At 40.0% G+C, this 18,485-nt stretch overlaps 1 protein-coding gene across 2 annotated transcripts; it reads left to right on the top strand.

The window, feature by feature from the left end:
* The first annotated feature begins 2,856 nt into the window (after positions 1–2,856).
* Positions 2,857–18,396, top strand: RUFY1 (RUN and FYVE domain containing 1). 2 transcript variants are annotated; one of them, XM_082771383.1, is made up of 18 exons: positions 2,857–3,142; positions 6,521–6,694; positions 7,007–7,124; positions 7,773–7,874; positions 8,194–8,317; positions 9,404–9,462; positions 9,952–10,017; positions 10,522–10,591; positions 11,518–11,619; positions 12,031–12,147; positions 12,601–12,768; positions 14,036–14,133; positions 14,597–14,716; positions 14,837–14,966; positions 15,769–15,863; positions 16,312–16,360; positions 16,554–16,631; positions 17,166–18,396. In XM_082771383.1, the coding sequence occupies exons 1-18, from the start codon at positions 2,872–2,874 to the stop codon at positions 17,307–17,309; spliced, it is 2,085 nt and encodes a 694-aa protein (XP_082627509.1). In that variant the 5' UTR covers positions 2,857–2,871; the 3' UTR covers positions 17,310–18,396. The 2 variants fall into 2 exon arrangements, with proteins under 2 accessions (XP_082627509.1, XP_082627510.1); XM_082771384.1 differs by having other exon boundaries at positions 2,954–3,093.
* Positions 18,397–18,485: the final 89 nt, after the last annotated feature.

The following is an 18,485-nucleotide window of genomic DNA, read 5'->3' as shown; positions in this document are numbered from 1 at the left end:
TTTAAGAAAGTTCATTGATTAGAAGTGATTGGTGATATTAGCTAATTTGCTGAGGGTAGAACAACAGTTAAAACTGCTGTCTCTAAAAGTGTGACAACTTAATCACTGTTATAATGGGGGAATTTATTCAGTGCGATGGAATGTGCTTTGGGTTTTATTGTTTTGGGATTTTTTTTTTTGTGAGTTTCTAGCAAATGATAACATGTTTTTGTTAACATTGTTTTTCCTCAGCTGGCATTCCCTTACTCCAGTGCACAAGGGGAGGAAGGATCTAATGGCTTGTGGAATAGGAGGGAGGGAACGGTATAATGCAAGCTTTGCTGGCAGATGTTATAGGAATGCAAGGTATAACTGACAGCTAATTACAAAGTTCACTTGTTAGCATACTATGGCATTTTTGGCTGAATTAAAATATCTTAAGCATGTGATTCATCTGAAACATTAAATGGCAAGTGAAGCTTCTTAAATCATTACTCTACAAATAAGTAAATCTGAGATAAAGAGGAATTAACCAAAGACACTGTCCTGAAAAGTGTCATTGTGTGGGAAATTAATACCCCTTTCAGAGTCACTAAATGCAAATGATACAGATTCTCCTTTTCTAGAATTAACCATCTTCCATTTTGGCTAGTAAAACTTTTGTCCTAAAGATACAGTTTCCTGATTAATAAATGAGTCCTTCAGGAATAATCTATTTCTGTACTTCAAATTCACCAGTATTTAAATATCTCCAATTTTATAAATATTTCAATATTTAAGAAGAAGGAAGAGGGATGGCAATAAAACTTAACAAGGCCACGTACGATCTGCATAAAAAAGGGAACTGAATTTCACACAGCTCAGAGAGCTTCATGATGACACTTTTTCATTTTTAGAAGCATCTTGTTGATTTCTAAGGATAGGAAAGGCAAATAGCAGTAACTGGGTCACTTAGTTTCCTGACTAACTTCTCAGTGAGTCCTAACGTCTTTAAGTCCTCAAAACTTTTATGTTTGTAATTACATGGAACTGATATATATTTATTTTGGCACACCTAGAGCCACGTAATGGGCTCTCAAAAGAAAATGCTGTTCATCTTCACATGAATAGCAAGAGCTAGACTAGTGGTCTGTAAAGAAGAGACTACAGTGGTGAAATATCAGTGTCTGCAGAAGCCAAAAATAAAAATGAACCCACTTTCAGAGCTAAATGTGAGTAGCGTTATTCATGCATAGTGCCTCTCATTGACAAGAAGACAGCTTGAAACCAAAGTAACAAACTTTTTTTTTTTTTTTTTCTAATGTGTTTAAAGCTGTATCCTATGTAAACTACTTCCTCTGTGGTTGTTTCTTTAGTCTGTACACTGAAATGTTTTTTTAATAGTGACTTACAGAAAGATGATCACAGACTGTGGTACTTTCAATTACTGTTTTTACAAAGTCGCTAATTGTAAGGCAGTATGGGGAAGTTTAATGCATCTGTAGCTATTGGAACGACACACTGAGAGGTGATCAGGAGTCTTGGTTTGTTTTTATTTTCAGTCACAAAAATTTTCAAGTCCTATTCTTCAGCTGTATTGAAAAATAATGTATTTAGAAGCTTGGAATCCTGCTTTGCTCATCTAGCAAATATTGTCCTGACTCTTAATATTGGGTGCATAGTGATGGCAAAAAATCAATGTCAAGTCTTACTCACATCAAACAGAAGTATGTTGATGTCAGCAACAGCAAGAAAAGGACTTGCGAAGCTGTTAGATACTATGGCCATATAAACCCACTGTCAAGTACTTCTTGAGTCCACTAGATGGAGTAAAATTTCTCTCTGCACCCTTTCAGCAAAAGTAGCTCACAGCCTATACTTAGCTCATATGAATCATGTGTGAATAAGAGGCTGCTGATCTCTGAATTCCCAACAAAAATGCAAGAGTTTCCTTGTACCTTGTGGAGCAGGAGTTGTTAAACTTTCAGTATCTGAGAAGCCAAGAGGACAGAATCAATCTTAAACTAGCTTAACGGGGGGAAATAAGTAAGACATGAATACTAATAAAATACTAACATGAATATTTAGTTTACTGCAATTGACATCCCAACTCTACTATTCCCTCCCCCCTTCACTCATTTCTTAGGAGGAGAAAAAAAAAAAAAAACTTTTTTCTGTATGGCAAAAAAGCTAATGTGCAGCATCTCCTACATCGTGAAAATGTGAGTGCTGTAGCTCAGGTACGTACAGTTCCTGGATGGAAAAAATATACGATAAACCATCAATAGTTGTGACACACACTAAGGCTGTATTTTCATACAAGGGCCATTTCAGTTCCCCTTTATGACACATGCCTTCTACCAACCACAGCCCAAATACGTTAAAGAAGTCGTCTTACTGTCTGTAGCTATTTTGTAGTGACAGCGATACAAGCAAGCGCTTTTCACAACAGTGAACCTGCCATTCCTGTCCACCAGTTTCATCAAGCTAGGATGACTTGAGTTACAGGCGAAGTAATAAAGATCTTTTTAAGTTTTCATAACACTGCACAAATCCAGGATTTCAAAAGCTGGTACAAATTTTCTAATTGAAAGTAATATTTGGGAAGAGAATGCAATGAAAAAAAAAAAATCTGCAGAGCGCACTTTTGTTAGTTTGACAACTTGTTTAAAAAGTAAACTCTTGCTCGGTTTGCCATGCCCCTCCCTGCTCCCCCCTCCTAAATCTTTAACCCAGAACACGGAGCAAACTGCAGAGCTCTGGAAAGGCTCGGCTCGGTCCTGCTGGTGCATGCACCTGCTGTAAAAGATTTGAGGGGGCTGTGGGTACCTGGTGCTTGCCCTGCAGCCAGCGGGCAGGGCGTGGGGCTGCTGCCTGGAGTGCGCCTGATCAGGGTCATATGACACGGCGAAGATGGCTGACGGGGAGAAATGCACTGCTGCTGCTGCGGGAAGGCAAGAAGACTTTGAGATCATTGACAAAAACCAGATTCCTAGTGCAACCGAGCTGAAGAACGAGGAAAAAGAGAAAGCGGCAGAAGAAGCGAGGTGGTCTGCTCCGATCTTGTCGCTGGCTAAGAAAGCCTCGGAGAACTTAGCGCTGAGCTATGGCAACGCTCTGAAGTCTGCAGCTTTGGTAGGATTCATATCCAAACCAGTCAGCAATGACAACACAGCAAAAACAAGTATGGTTATGTTTATTTAGTACCCTTGCTTTTATGCTGCGCAAATAAGTTAGCTCCCGTAAGTGGCGTTTCTTAGGGAGTGATGCGTTGTTGTTACTTGGAGTTTGTTGTTAAAAATCTGATGCTGCAGTTTTTTATTTAAGGGAAATTATATGAACAACATAGGTGTGGAACTAACAAAATATATTACAACCAAAAGAATCCTAAACTGTTAATATGTTTGGGAAAGTTGACTTTATTTTTTGTGCGGTGGGCTTTTATTAATTCTATTTCTCCCTCTCCCTCTACGTTCAGCTCAGCAGCAGCTGCCTGTGCTAGGAAGGATTGGCTGGATCTCTGGGGGCTGGCTCAGGGAGGGAACCAGGCTGATACTTCTTGCATAGCTTTCATGTCAGAAAGTGGACAATTGGACTAAGAAACAGACTTGTTATAAATTAACTATGCTAAAAATAGCTTTACTTAGTTACAGCTTGCTTTGCTGAACATCTGTGTTCATCAGTATTGTAACCATATGGATTTATGGAACAGATTTCTTAAAATGGAATTAAGAAGGCTTTAGTGGGATCCTTACAGAAATTAGAGCTCAGTAATACTTAGAGCATGGAAACAAAACCATTCAGATGTAGGAATTGGATGTGTTAGTCTTGTATTCCAGGCTAGTTCTTGATGGTTTTGGAGCAGTGGAACTCAGTTATGCTAACTGGTTCAGGCCTTCTTGTTTTCAGTATTAAGTGTTCAAGCTGCATTTCTCTGGGGATGAATCATAACTATATGGTGGAATAAATCTTTGTTGATGGACTTTTTTTTTTTTTTTTTTTATGAAAGTACTTCAGTGTTACATAGGCAGGTAGTTAGAGTTCAAGATTAATCATGTCCTGAAAAAAATAGATTCTTATCTTTTCCTGCACTACGGTCTCACAGCAAACCTGGATGCCCATCCTGAGCAGCTGGGATTTAATCTGAGGCAGAATATCTCATTACCTTCAGCTGCGTTTGAAATAACGCTCTGAATAGACGTAATTCAACACAACACATGGTATTTGGTGAGGAGTTGAGAAAACAATATTCGCCTTCCTGAAGTGAAGCTCCCAAACCTAATGAGACTTTTACCACAACCTTTCACCCTCCTATCTCTGAAGTAAGGGAATACAGTGCTACCTTCCCAAATTGTTCAAAGCATTTTGATAACATGTTGATGATTTATGGAAAATTGCAGAAGAAAAACTTGTTCATAACTTAGGTGATTTAGTGTCTGTTCACATTACATCTATTCAGCCCTCCTGTATAAAGAGCTTTCCTATCAACTTTGACCAAGCACTATACATATTCAATTTAAAGCTTGTATTTTTAAATAATATGTGGTCTGCCACATATGTGGTCTACTTGTGGAACACTAGATAAAGAAGGCAGCAGGGATCAAGCTTTCTTTATAACCTCTACCTCCTATTTCAGATCTGTTGATCACATGTAAATACTGCTGCACACTATGTACTCAGCTGGACAGATAGAAGGGGGAAGATACATCATAAACCCATTTTCTGTATTTGATTAAACTATCCTGCCTGGCTGGGAAGGCAGGAGCTACAAATCTAAAGAATATGAGTCAAGAAAGACTGCGTGTCTTAAAGACCAAAAGATGGAGAATTGTCAGCTTTTCTTCAGGCTTCAGTTATTTTCAAGGTGTGCTAAATAGTGGACAGTAAACAAGGCATGGGGCTTCAAAATGATGATTAAAAAATCAGTTGATTAAGAGGCTGTCTGATAATGTTTTAAAAAAGATTGCAGCGTATGTCTGGGATCTTTTGCACTTGCGTAACTCAATTTCTGATCTTTGAGGTTTGACTTTCATAATCTGCCTAATACCTGGATACTTTGCATGTATCTGCTAGTACGTAGTTTTGCAAAAGGTGTAAATTTGACTGTGTAAATTTGCAACAGTCAAAATAATTGTTCAAATTATTATTTAAACTTCTTACAAATTTTTAAGAGGACACTACTTAACTGAAGTTTGTGTTCATAAAGAATATTCCATACACATTATTATTTTTTTTTTTTTTAAGTCTGGACAATATAATATTTTTTAAGTTGTGTACAATATAATACGTGTACCTCTTGAGCAAGTCTTACAAGCCAAACAGTCCTGATAAGTTCAAGTTCAGGAAACGCCCAAAATAACTTGATGAGTTGCTACTGAATACTTCAACAAATATTTCTAGTCAGGTTTTCTTTCTGTTTTTAATGTATAACTTGGCAATGCTGAAATCAAAATTCAAAGTACTACAGCCCTTAAAATCCTCAGTCTCATCTCAGACATTATAAGCAATTTTGAGGCATCCACTAAATTGACTGAAGATACTAACATGAGACAGGTAGGCTACTGGGAAGACAAGAGCTCATGTGCCCCGTTATTGAAATCCATTTGATTAGGATAGCTGTTTTCACTCTTTTCATAGGGAAATTTTTTGCTCAATTCTAGATAACCATCCTGTGCGGAAGAAGGTAATGATGAAAATTAGTACCTGGATAGACTTTTTCATGGTGTTAGTAATAGTTTTAACAATCTTGCATGTGATTAACATAGGGGGTCTACCTGTTGCACTTGGTCTTCTGTACGTGCTGTTTCTGTGGGCAGCGTGGCCCCATTTGATGCACAGACACCAGGAATCTCCTAACGCAACGTCCCTGCCTCAGAAAGTCACTTAGGTGTAGTGGTGGCAGCATCTGTCAGCACCTGCGTGAAGATAAAGTGCTAGCTGGCAGCCTGCCTTTTTTTTTTTTTTTTTTTTTTTTTGTGGCTTGTTTTGTTTCTTACCCCTCGTTCGGGAGGAGCACACCTCTTCCCCAGCAGGAGGGGAGCCTTGGAGCAGGGCACTGACGCCCCTGAAGGCTGCGGGACCTGGAGCCGCGGCTCCCTGAGGCGCCGAGGCCGCCAGGCGGGGGAGCTGGAGGCGGCGCGGAGCGGCCCCGGCTCCACAAAATGGCGGCGGCCGCGCGAGCACCGCGAGAGGTGCGGGGAGGGAGGCGGGGTTGCCGTGGTAACGCAGGAGCCATGGGGCCCGGCCTCGGGGACAGCCCCTGCCCCGCAGGTAGGGCCGGGGGCGGCAGGGTTAGGGATGGTGGATGCTCTCCCGGTGCTGGGGCTCCCCAAGCCGCTGTGGTTCTCCTGCCGTCCTCGGTTCTGGAGCTCCGCGGTCAGTGCGGTGAGGGGGGGGCTCCCCAGCGCCTCCGCTCACCTCAGCAAGATGGAGGCTGCGATGAGGAGACGGCGCTCCCCGCAGCGCCGGGAGGGAGCAGGTGGAGCGTGTTGCTGAAAAAAAAATAAAAATAAATAAAAATAAGAAACGCTTTTCTTGTTTCACCCTTGTCCCCGCCGCCCAGGTGTGCGATACCACGCCATGGAGGAGCGCGCCAACCTGATGAACATGATGAAGCTCAGTATCAAAACCCTCATCCAGTCGGCCCTGAGCCTGGGCCGCACGCTGGACTCGGACTTCCCTCCCTTGCAGCAGTTCTTCGTGGTGCTGGAGCACTGCCTCAAGCATGGCCTGAAAGGTGGGCGCCCGCTCCCTCGGCCTGGCCGCCACGCTGAGGAGAGGCGGATAACGGGGTCGATGTTGTGTCTCCGGTGTGACTTCTTGTGTTGTTAACGTCAGTTGCATATGGTGAATGGTTCTAGGCAGCCTTCCCCATTATAAGTGTGTTTTTATCCTCAGATATAAGCCATGCCTCCTAAACTGTCAATTTTTTTTTTAATGCCCCATTTCTGTTGGTGTATTAGGAGCTGGTAAGGTGAAGTAAAATGTGGAAGGTTGGAGGTGGAAGCCTGTCGGTTCTCATCACAAACTTCTCTATATACTCCCGTAGTGAAGAAGACCTTTATTGGGCAGAACAAATCTTTCTTTGGTCCTTTGGAGCTTGTGGAAAAATTGTGTCCTGAAGCATCAGATATAGCGACTAGTGTTAAAAATCTGCCAGAGTTGAAGTAAGTTGGTTGTTGGGGAATATGTGTTTCACTTATACTGCTGGGTAAAAGAATCCTTTGGGTAGTCTCTTGCATTGGGTAGTCTCTCTCATTCAGTAATGAGATCTCTTTCCCAAAGAGAAAAATAGGGTATTTGGCTTTGATTTCTCCAAGAAATAAGGAGGCCATCTCAAAATATTCAGTGCTTCTGATTCAAACAATATTGTCCAATTAAAAACAGTATGTGGAAACTTCTGTGAGCTTGCTAAAAATAGCTGTAAGTCTTCACCTATTTTTTTTCCTCTTGTTTCCATCACTTGTATGGTTTTGTCTAACATTCTGCATGTTTGTATTTCGTTTAGATAATTTGGTATAATGAAGGGGCTAGTGTTATGTTAAGAATGCATGAACAGCTGGGTTGTTGTGCTAGTTGAAAATATGTAGATATTTCCAGTTTGTGCAGGTTTTACAATGTACTTTCCCTTCATGGAAGCAATGGGATGTACTCAAATGCCTCTCTGTTCTGGAGACGTTTTATTTCCCCTGGGTGTGTTTTTTTTTTTTTAGTAAATAACTACCTTTGTCTCCCTTCGTAAAGAGAAGATTCTGAATTGCACAGATGCACTTAAACTTTTTGTTTTTACCAAAACATGTGGTGTTTTATTTTAGGACTGCTGTGGGAAGAGGAAGGGCTTGGCTTTACCTGGCACTCATGCAAAAGAAGTTGGCAGATTATCTCAAAGTGCTCTTGGACCACAAGCATCTATTAAGGTAACAGTACAGACACACGTATGTTGTATTAACTGAATGTACTTGGACTGCTGTAGTAGGAGGTCATTAATTGACCAGTTGAATTTTAAACTTCTTCTTGCAACCTGCAGAGCAGGAAGTTGTTCGTTGCTTTTGTAGTGAACCTACAGTCACAAGTATTTTCTGTGAACGTTCAGCATCTTCTGCCTTGCACAGTAAATTAGTAAGGGACTGATTAGCTGAGCTTTATAAGGACTACATTACTATTTAAATTATTTTGGTGATAGAAGTACCATTAAAATTACAATGTGCAGTGATGCCTTTATAATATTTCTTCTAGTGAGTTTTACGAGCCTGATGCGTTGATGATGGAGGAGGAAGGAGCAGTCATTGTGGGTCTGTTAGTTGGACTGAATGTTATTGATGCAAACCTTTGCTTGAAAGGAGAAGACTTGGATTCCCAGGTGAAGATTAAGTTTAAATAAGATCAATTCTTAAAAGACTCCTGTAGAATTAAGCACATCCATAAATGTTTTACTGAGATGGGTCCAGAATTTCTAAATCTGTTATGCAGACAGTGTTTGTCATTTTAAGTGGGCATATGAATGCCTCATGAGAAATCAAACATTAAATGAGCTGAGTTAATGACATGACATTGTCGAGATCGGTCTGCTAAGAGTTCATGGTGGGTTTCATTTTGGGGGTGGTGATAGTTTTCTTTTGGTTTGGGGGTGGGGAATGACATCCCAGATGTCTGCTGCTTCAGTGAAACAGGCCAGGAGTTTAAGGAATGCTTTGAGATATTCATGGCCCAAGTAAATGAATGGCATTTTTGTTTAATTTAATGTTACATTGACCTCTGCATAACTTACTGTGTCTTGTAATTCAATACTATGTCCTGTTTCAGCCAATCTGTTTTATTTTTATATTAGATAAACTTTGACAAAATGGGTCAGTAGCATTGCAGGAGTCTAACCCTCTTTCTGTGCTAGAAATTAAAAGTGTATGTGGCTGTAACTTAATTCTTACTAACCTTTTTCTTCTTTAAGAGAGACTGTTGCAGAAGATACTGAAATTATGTTGCCTGTTCTACAAACCTTGAACATGGCTAGCTGTTAATTCTCTGATTTTGTTAAAGAGATTACTTAAATGTCAGGTCCCTGCAAGAAGATACTGTGTTTGTTTGTAGAAAGTCTGATTTAAGGTGTTTTATTTCCATTTGGTAGGTGAAGACAGGAATGTCCTGTTTAGAGGCTCATCACATTTCTCACACTGACAAGTACATAAGTATCCATCACTTCCAGTAGCAGTTTATAGGAATGCTGTCAAAACTAATAACTCCTGGGAAACCAAGCACACTGAATATAGTCATTTTGATGTTTTTATGACAAACACTGGCTTGCAAGTTTGTTTCAGTTGTGAAGAGTATAGGTTTTACCTGTCTTCCTAAATCTAAACTTTAGCTTTTTACTTTTTTCCAAATATAATGTCAGCTGCTACTCAAGAATTGCACTGTGAAAGTGTGTTAACTTATTTAATATGTTTTTCAGGTTGGAGTGATTGATTTTTCCTTGTACCTGAAGGAAACGCAGGACAGTGATAGCAAACAGTACGTATTAAGTTTTTCGAAGAACAAAGCTGTCAGATCTGTGGGAACATATCAGTGCTAGAGGTCTCAAAGTCTTCTAGTCATTCAAAAAACATAATCCTAAATAGATTTGTTTACTAAATAAAAACACAGTAAAGGTTGAGGCCATGGCAGTTTTAACAATACATGTGGGGAGTCTGTCCCAAGCCAGGACCAAATTAAGAGCCCACAATTTTAGGTAGTGTATTTCTTGATTTTTAGGAGATATGATCTGCCTAGGCACCTTTTGTTTCTTCCTTTTGCCTCTAAAATCATAATGCTATTCCTGTACTTCGCTGATTTTTGGGACAAAAAAGTCATCTTACTGCTTCCCAGTCCAGCTCAAACACAAGTATTTTTAGAAGAAAAAGAAAAGGTTTGCAAAACTATGCTGAAAATCCTAGTACAAATTAACACTTTCAAATAAAAAGAATTATATTCTCAAATAATAAATTTTCACTTTACAATTAGAGATGGAGGGATCACTGCTGTTCTTGACCAGAAGCATTATGTAGAAGAACTTAACCGGCATCTAAGGTAGGAGTTTCATCTATTCTAATGCATAAACACTCAATTTTCCATTACGACATTAAATGTCTTTGCCGTCAGTCATGTAGATTCTTGTCTGATAATGAAACGCCTTTTCTGATTCTTTGCCAAAGACTTGCTTTCATTTTGTAATCTTACTCTTCTGAGGGCAAACATAACACAAAAACAAGTCTGTGTAACCATGTTAGTTAACCGTGTGACAAGTTAACCATGCTGAAGCTTTCTAATGGTAAACAGGACATTTTGGAGATGAATTTGTGATAGAAGCATCTCGAGATTTGTTCTTTACATGGAGATGCATTCTGCTTACAAGAGACAACCGTCTTTCCTCTGTTCTGTTTTTTGTGTTTTTTTTTGTTTGTTTGTTTGTTTGTTTTTCACAGCTCCCTGAAGTATTTCACTGTTAGCAAATACAAGTATGGTTGTGGATAAGAATAAGTGTTGAACGTTGACACTTAATGTATTGTTTTTATGCATTTTTCCTTACTGCAGTTGCACAGTTGCCGATCTCCAAAACAAAATAGACTGTTTAGAGAAGACTAATTCAAAGCTGCAGGAAGAGGTGTGTGTCTGGCTGTTAAATATTTCTTAGCTCTCTTCTGTTAGAGGTAAAACACCCGAAGAATTCACCATAGGCTTAAACTGTTTCAACTGATACTAGCGTAGTACAGAGGACTAGCAAAAGCTGGGACACGTGGCCAGCTCTGTGGAAAGGTTTTGTTATTTTAGTAATTAAAATGCTTTTGGATACCCACTTGTTGGACTGGTTTCCTTAATTGAGGTGTTTTTCTTGCAGGTATTTCTCCACCCCAAAATAATCATATCACTTAGAAAATGATTTGTCCCTCTTCTTTCTGCTCACACATTCATATATCTGTTGTGTGAGGAATAGAAGTCAAAAAAAAAAAAAAAAAAAAAAAAAATCCCAGTTCAACTTGGAAGCCATTCCTAGTTGCGAACTGAAATAAAAGCCAGCAGCAGCACACATGATGAAGGCAGGGAGGGTTTCTGTTTGTTTGTTTTTAGGTGATGGTTGTTTTATGTTTTTTATTATTACATGTATTAGTTCTGACTGCATTAGTATAGTCCAATTTCTAACACACCTTTTGGTGCATCTCCACTTGAAACTGCCATAAGGCTCCAAAGGCGAATGTCAGCCCTGACGTGGCATGTGCCTTCTAATTCATACCAGAAGGAATACTACAGACCTCAAACCTGTGGTGGTTTTTAAGCCTTTTACACTATGATAAATTTCTTTGTACAGATAATATTCAAAAGTAATTGAGGGCATGAAGCAGAGGTCAAGTAATAAATGTTGGTGGACTTATTAATTGAGGCTGCATAGTGAGCGTGGCTGCAAAATGGGCAGGCAGTTTCTGGGAAGAATGAAAAGCTCAAGAGGGAGAGTGAGAACTAACTATCTTTAGAATTCATCCTGATGCTGCATGGTTGTACATTGATAAAAATATACATATGTTCTTTTCATAGCTGGCAGCAGCAACTGACCGAATTGGATCTCTTCAGGAAGAGCAGCAGCAGTTAAAACAACAAAACGAATTAATCCGTGAACGGAGTGAAAAAAGTGTAGAGGTAGGACAACGATTTAAAAATGGGGATCCTTAAAATAATCAAGCTCTCTTGTTCAACTGGAGTTAGTGCTCTTGAAAGAGCTTTGAACTGGAATGCTAAGTACCACTGTTTAGCACACTACTGTAAATCACTGATTATTATAATATGCACGTATATTGGATTTTGCTGTTCTCTGCCAGAGACTTAAATATGTGTTTGCAGAAGGGAGACGGCAATAAAAGTGTTAGAATGGTTTCTTGTTATTTTTACTCTTTGAAATTTCAGTTTATTAATGTTGGCTAGATTTTAATCATAAAGTGGTAGGATTTTGCTTGAAGTAGCATGTTCATTCTTGTGTGAAACTGTTTCTGAGGTACGCTTAAATTGTGTAGCTTTGTAGTCTTACATGGCTTTTGCTAATGTTTCTTATAGGTAACAAAAGAGGATACAAAAGTAGAATTGGATACTTACAGGCAGTCTCGGCAGGGTCTTGATGAAATGTACAGTGATGTCTGGAAGCAGTTGAAAGAAGAAAAAAAGATCAGGCTGGTAAGGAAACTTAATTATAGAAAGGAAAATGAAAGATCCAGGACTCTGTATATTAAAGTAGCATTACAAATATAAGATGTGTGCTGTGCACTTCTTGAAACTATTCAAAATTCATAATGGGTTTAGAGGCAAGATGCTGGACATAGATCACTTACAGTGTCTGTAAAGAACTGGAAATCTGGGCTTTTGGAATACTCAAAGTGAAAGGTCTTCTCCCATTTAAAAATGTACCAGGATTATTACAGAAGAGGCTAAGATAAAATGAAAAAGAAATGTAACTGTGTTTATGGAGGAAAATATGGTACGTGGACAAGGGTCACTTCCACAGTGAACTGCCAGTTGGTGACTGGTAAAGAGACTGACAAGGCTTGCTGTGTAGGTTTATGTGGGTTTTGGAAATACTTACCTGTGGCACGTGGCTACGTCGTAGTAACTAGGAAATCTGTTTGTAAGGAACTAGAGAAAGAGTTGGAGCTACAGATTGGAATGAAAACAGAAATGGAAATTGCCATGAAACTTCTGGAAAAAGATACTCATGAAAAACAAGACACCCTGGTTGCACTTCGGCAGCAGTTAGAAGAAGTGAAAGCTATTAACTTGCAGATGTTTCACAAATCTCAGGTACGTACGTAGTGGTGAACAGAAAGAGCAGCTGGAGTGGTGGCTTTTCCATGCTGATCATGCACAAGGTGTGCAAATGCACTTACATGCATCTGAAGTAATAGATGCAGCAATTTTCTTAGGAATATCTATTTTAGAACTATGAAAGGAATTGTTTTTTTTTAATGTGTCATTGTTATGAGATTGGGGGTGTTTGGAAAGAAAGGGACTTTCCTCGAGAATGCTGTGTATTGTGCCATAGGATATCCAGGAAATGCTGAGAGAGGAAAAGATGGAGAGCTCTCACAGGGAAGAAAGTGGTTTTAAGGGTCTTTGTTTTAGCCACTGAATGACTAGTCTTTAAAAAATGTAATTACTTAATACAGCCAAGAACTGTTTTGCTTCTCCTTCCCATCTGTGTTGTCTTGCTTTTCACTTAACAGTTGATCATAGAAACCAACAACAAGCTTCTCTAAACCAATAGAAATTAAGTTATTTTCATGTAATTTCTGGAGTCTGTATCCAAATGGTCAACTGAGTGCTGTAGCTAGAGAAAAGGCAATGCTGGATCTGAGACGGGGGGAGCTCTGTGGTCAGGACTGGTCATACACTTGTAGACTTTTCTACAAGGAAATAATGGAGTGGTAGCATTTGCACAAAATATGCAGAGTTTGTGCCCATTAATGAAAGGGATTTAACTAGACTTCCCCTCCCATCTCTGGTGCCAGAAGTCCAAAGGTGACTTCTCTCCATTTTTATGGTCTGTTTCCTGATGTTTATTCAGGCTTTGTCCAGGCTTTTGCCTCCTTCACAGATGCATATAAATCTGCAGAGCAATAGCCAGTGAGGCCCCAGTGCTGAGGTATGCCTTTGCTTTGAAAAGCAGAATTTACTTGATGTAAAAAACCCTTTTCTTGGCTTTCTAGTTCCACACCCTTTAAGCGCAGCTGTTTCATTCAGATTGTAACAGTAACATAATCAGTATACTTACCCTTACAATATAATGTGACAGTTTTCTTCTTCAGACTCCTTAAAAGATTTCTGGCTTGTAGCTGATCTTGTGAGTCAGAGTTTAGTACACTAAAATGTTTTTCTGAACAAAGCAAATCGAGGAGTGTTTGCTCTGTCATTATCAGCATTTTGTTTGTGCATTCCATTTAGACGTAGGCACGGTTTGTAACAAGATAAACAGTCTTTATCTAGGGACTGACTTTTGTTAAGGCCTGACACTGTGCTTTCAAAAACTGCAACGTCTTACCTGCAGTGTCTGTTCACTTTATTCCTACAGAATGCAGAGAGTTCATTACAACAGAAAACAGAAGCAATATCCTCCTTTGAAGAAAAAACAAATGAGATGATGTCTTCTATGAAACAAATGGAAGAGAGGTAATTAGAAGCTTAACACCACTCATGTCGGTGGAAAGGTTTCAACTGAGACCTTTATAGAACGACCTTGTATTTCTCCATACAACACTATCAGTTATGTCTCCTATAGATATTTGGGCATGCATGCTAGCATGATGTTCTTTTTTTTCCTCCCCATTATCACTCTGTCATTATCTATTCCCTTTTCCCAGGCAAACATGCACATAGTTGACTCATTTGAAAATCATAGCTCTTTTCAGAGCAGACTGTTTAAAAACGTGTTGACATTAGATAAGGAACAGCTATGACTCCTGATTTTGTGTTTTGCAGAAACGGTTGTTTTCAAAAACTCAGTTGTTCTCTAGTATCATCAGGTTTAGCTTTCTGTAAAGGCATATATGGTAAATATAAAGGAACAAAATGACAGCAAATAGATACGGAATATGTGAATTAACAGCAAATGTACATGTTCCTTACTTTGCAGATTGCAGCACGCAGAAAAGGCAAGGCAAGCTGCAGAAGAAAGATGCAACAAGATGAAGCAAGAGCTTGCTGGCAGGCTTGACACTTGTCGGCAACAGATGTCCCAGCTGGACAGCAAATGGTATTTCATCAGTGTTTGTTTGTTTTTCCCCTCCTACCATTTCCTTAAGATGTGTTATCCTTAAGTGCCATAGGATATTTTCTGCTGTAGGCTTTCTCAGAATCAATTATTTTTAAATAGCTCAACTCTGGAAAAGGAGTTAAAATCTGAAAAGGAACAGAGACAAACTTTGCAAAGAGAACTACACCAAGAGAAGGATGCTACCTCTCTGCTTAAAACAGAATTGGAACAAATGGAAGGACTGAAAAAGGTATGCATAGTGCAAACATGCCCAGTGTCCAGAATTAAAGCTGACTTGAAATGAATGCAATGCTTGCATCTGTAGCAGATTTGTTGTTTCTGTACCATGCTCATCCTCTGAGTGGGTTAAAAAGCTTGGCTGATGTAACACAAGTCTGTACGTGAAATGCCAAGGGGAACTTGGAGCAGTGCAGGACTCGGGCAATTAAAACAGCTTAACTAGAGATGGCTGAGGAGGTTGCCATCTGAGCTACCTTAGCAACAAGTGCCTGAGCCACTTACCAGTCAGCCAGATGAAGAAGGGGACAAAAACCTCAGCAGCTGCCCTATGGTGGGATAGCCCTGCTCATGTAGGAAATGGCAGGTTCAGAGCTTTCAGTGGCTCTGTAAGAATAAGAACATGTTTTCAAACATTCAGAACAAATGAGATGTTTTGTTTTTAACATGAGAGTTCTTGTGAACCTAAAAAGAACATACTTCTGTGTATCTAGCAGTTTAGACTTTGAAGGCACAATTGCACATCAGTATCTGTCTATATGCTTGTGGTTGGCATAGGACTGCTGCAGTCTAGCTGTGTTCGAGGATGGTTAAAGCCTGAAAGTCTTCCTCTATCTCTGGTAAACAAGATTAAATGACTTCATTGTAGGCTGAACAAGAACCCATGGGTAGTTTGTTCATGTAATGCTAAAATAAAGCCTTAGAAGTAGGTAGCTTTGTAAAGGAACTTATGCTTGTGAAATGCTTGGGTATTTTGGGTAGATGTTATGGATCAGACTTGGCACGCGAACTTGATTTTGTACTTAATTTTACAGGAACTGAGAAAACTGCAAGATGAGAAGCAGCAGTTAGAGAAAGTCTGTGAAGAACAGGAGCAAGCTCTTCAGGAAATGGGACTTCATCTCAGCCAGTAAGTTCTAAGAGTCGAACTACTGGAAGTGATGTGACTTGGGGGATAGTGTATCAAACTAACACAGATAATTCTAAAGCACATCCAGTTATATGTGAGAATTTTAGGAGGAAATTACTATGCACAGGGAAGCCACAAGATAAAGGTGAGGGAAGATCCTTGCATGAGTAAGCTGGCTGAGATGGGAAACTACAGTAAATGGGAACCTACGGTTCTTAGCATAGAACTCTGCTTTTTCCATATTGCTTCTGAATATACCAAAGAGGGGGGTTTACCCCCAGGTGACTGTTTCCTGGTGATACTAAGTGGTTCAGAGCTGTAATGGTGAGCTGACTGAAAAAGAGTTTAGATTCAATGGTTGGACAGGGACATGGCAGGTAAAATTGAACACAACAAAATGGGAAGTCATGCAGAGGGAGTAATTTTTTTATTTTTTATTTTTTTTCAGATCTAAGCTGAAGATGGAAGACATTAAAGAAGTAAATAAAGCATTAAAGGTACTGTGTATCACATGGATATTTTGGCTAAACATGCATTTCACTTAGAACTTCAGATTTCACCGCAGTTAACTCCTAATTCGTTTTATCTTATGTTAAAAAGATGGCTTTTGAAAAATACCAACAATTGGTTGGTGAACTGCTTCTGAACTTTATTTTTATCTGTACTGATGGCTTTGTTCCAATTTCATAGGGTCATACCTGGCTGAAGGATGATGAAGCAACACACTGCAAGCAATGTGAAAAGGAATTCTCTATCTCAAGAAGAAAGGTAGTGCTGTTCAGGGGTTTCTTCTCCTTTTCTCTCAGAAAACAATGCTTGCTGTTGCCTAGTTTGCTAAGGAAAGCTGACACTGCTTCGGTTCCAGATCTTGTTCTCAGGAATTCTAGTTACCATACCAACGGGAAGTCTTTGAAAAGACAGCTTCCACAGCTGTGTGTTCTGCCTGGGCCCTTTCCTTGGCAGGGAGCTGGTGTGAGCTGTGTCCCCTAGGTTTGTTTCAGTTCTCTGAACTGTACGTGAGGAGGACAGCAGCACTCTGACAGGCCGTGCTCGGTGCCTTTCAGGCACAGGGAACCTCCTGCTCCTGCAGGAAGAACCAGGGAGCACCAGCATGGCCCAGGGAGGCCGCACTGGGTACTGACTGTGCTGCTCAATGCTGAGCTCTCTGCAGGAGGAAACTGCTGTGAGGGGTGGGCTGGGAACTGGAGGATGTTAGTGGACTCTGAAGGCTTTTCTGAGCTTTATGTCCTCAATGTGCTTTTTATTTAGGCAGTTGGTCTTACTTTAGCTCTTTGTTTGTAGCATCACTGCAGGAACTGCGGGGACATCTTCTGCAACACGTGCTCCAGCAATGAACTTGCACTGCCATCGTATCCTAAACCTGTCCGTGTCTGTGATACGTGTCACACCTTACTACTTCAGCGGTGCTCATCTAATTCCTCCTAAGGCTCTGGTAACCTCTAAGGGACCACTTTAGCATTGGGAAAGTAGCCATTATTTTTTTAATTATGAATTCCAGGCACCTTCTGTGCAGCACTGTCTGCTCTCTAGTATTTTCCACTGTTGGATAGGTCAGTGTAAAAGAATGTAGGGCTTAATTATGCAAGTTAATATTTCTCCAACTGGAATTACTGAGAAAACTTATTGTGTAATTTCCATTAAAGTTCTATTTGAAATTAAAATGCACACTCACTTTCCAATTTTTATAGACAAGGTATTTGTACTAAAATTTGTATATGGCATTTCTACAGTTACACCTAATCCCTGTAAAAGTTTATTCTGCACATTAATGTCACTTCCTCTGTGTTCAGTGTAGGTGTTCCTGTTTGTTATACTGGCTACTGTACAGTTTTGTATTTGTGCTGAGGAATGTCCATTTATGAATTATCTATGGAAAGAGCTTTATCCGTGTAAATGAATGTGCCTTCAGTATACTTCCTAGTCAAAACCTGCAACTTAACACTTGTTCTGAAAGTGGCTGTGAACACAGTATGGTAGCTGCACAATAAAGCCTTTTGCAAAAACTGAAACTGAAGCTCTGATTTCTAAAAGCTGAGAGGGTCACGGCTCCTGGAAGAGAGGGTTCTTGTGCTGAGGTCAAAGGCTTAAACTATGGAGACTGAAACACCTCTGGACTTGACCAACAGCTCCAGCATGCTTTGATACAGTATTCCCTTGGACAGGCTCCATAGAGCCAACTCTGAGGAAGTAACTGCTATACCTCCTTGAGAGGAAGAACAGAGCCCAGCACACTGTGACCATCTACCTGGGGCTGCTGTTCACATTGACTGCCTTCAGGAGCAAGTATGGTGTTGCCTTCTTCCACACTTTAATTAGTTACACACACAGAAATAGCTACTGTGTCATGTGAGGGGAAGAGTAGCATCAGCTAGTAGTAGTCTTACCCTGCTTATAAACCACATCTTTAAGCACAGTTTGACAAATTGAATTTATTGAAACACAGCTGCACTAAGCTTTAGCATCCATTGATCCAGCACCTTGGCTCCAAAGAACAGAATCACCTCCCAGCCACCTCCCAGCCCCCAGTCCCAGCCCCCAGTGCAGCTTTAAAACCACATCAAACAGGTAAGGTTGCAGAAGTTTGGCTATGTCACAGCCTTG

Source organism: Aythya marila (genome assembly GCF_965140915.1).
Source record: "Aythya marila genome assembly, chromosome: 14".
Classification (NCBI taxonomy): Eukaryota; Metazoa; Chordata; class Aves; order Anseriformes; family Anatidae; genus Aythya; species Aythya marila.
Note: the sequence above shows the minus strand (reverse complement) of the source record. Positions and strands in the feature narration are given on the sequence as shown.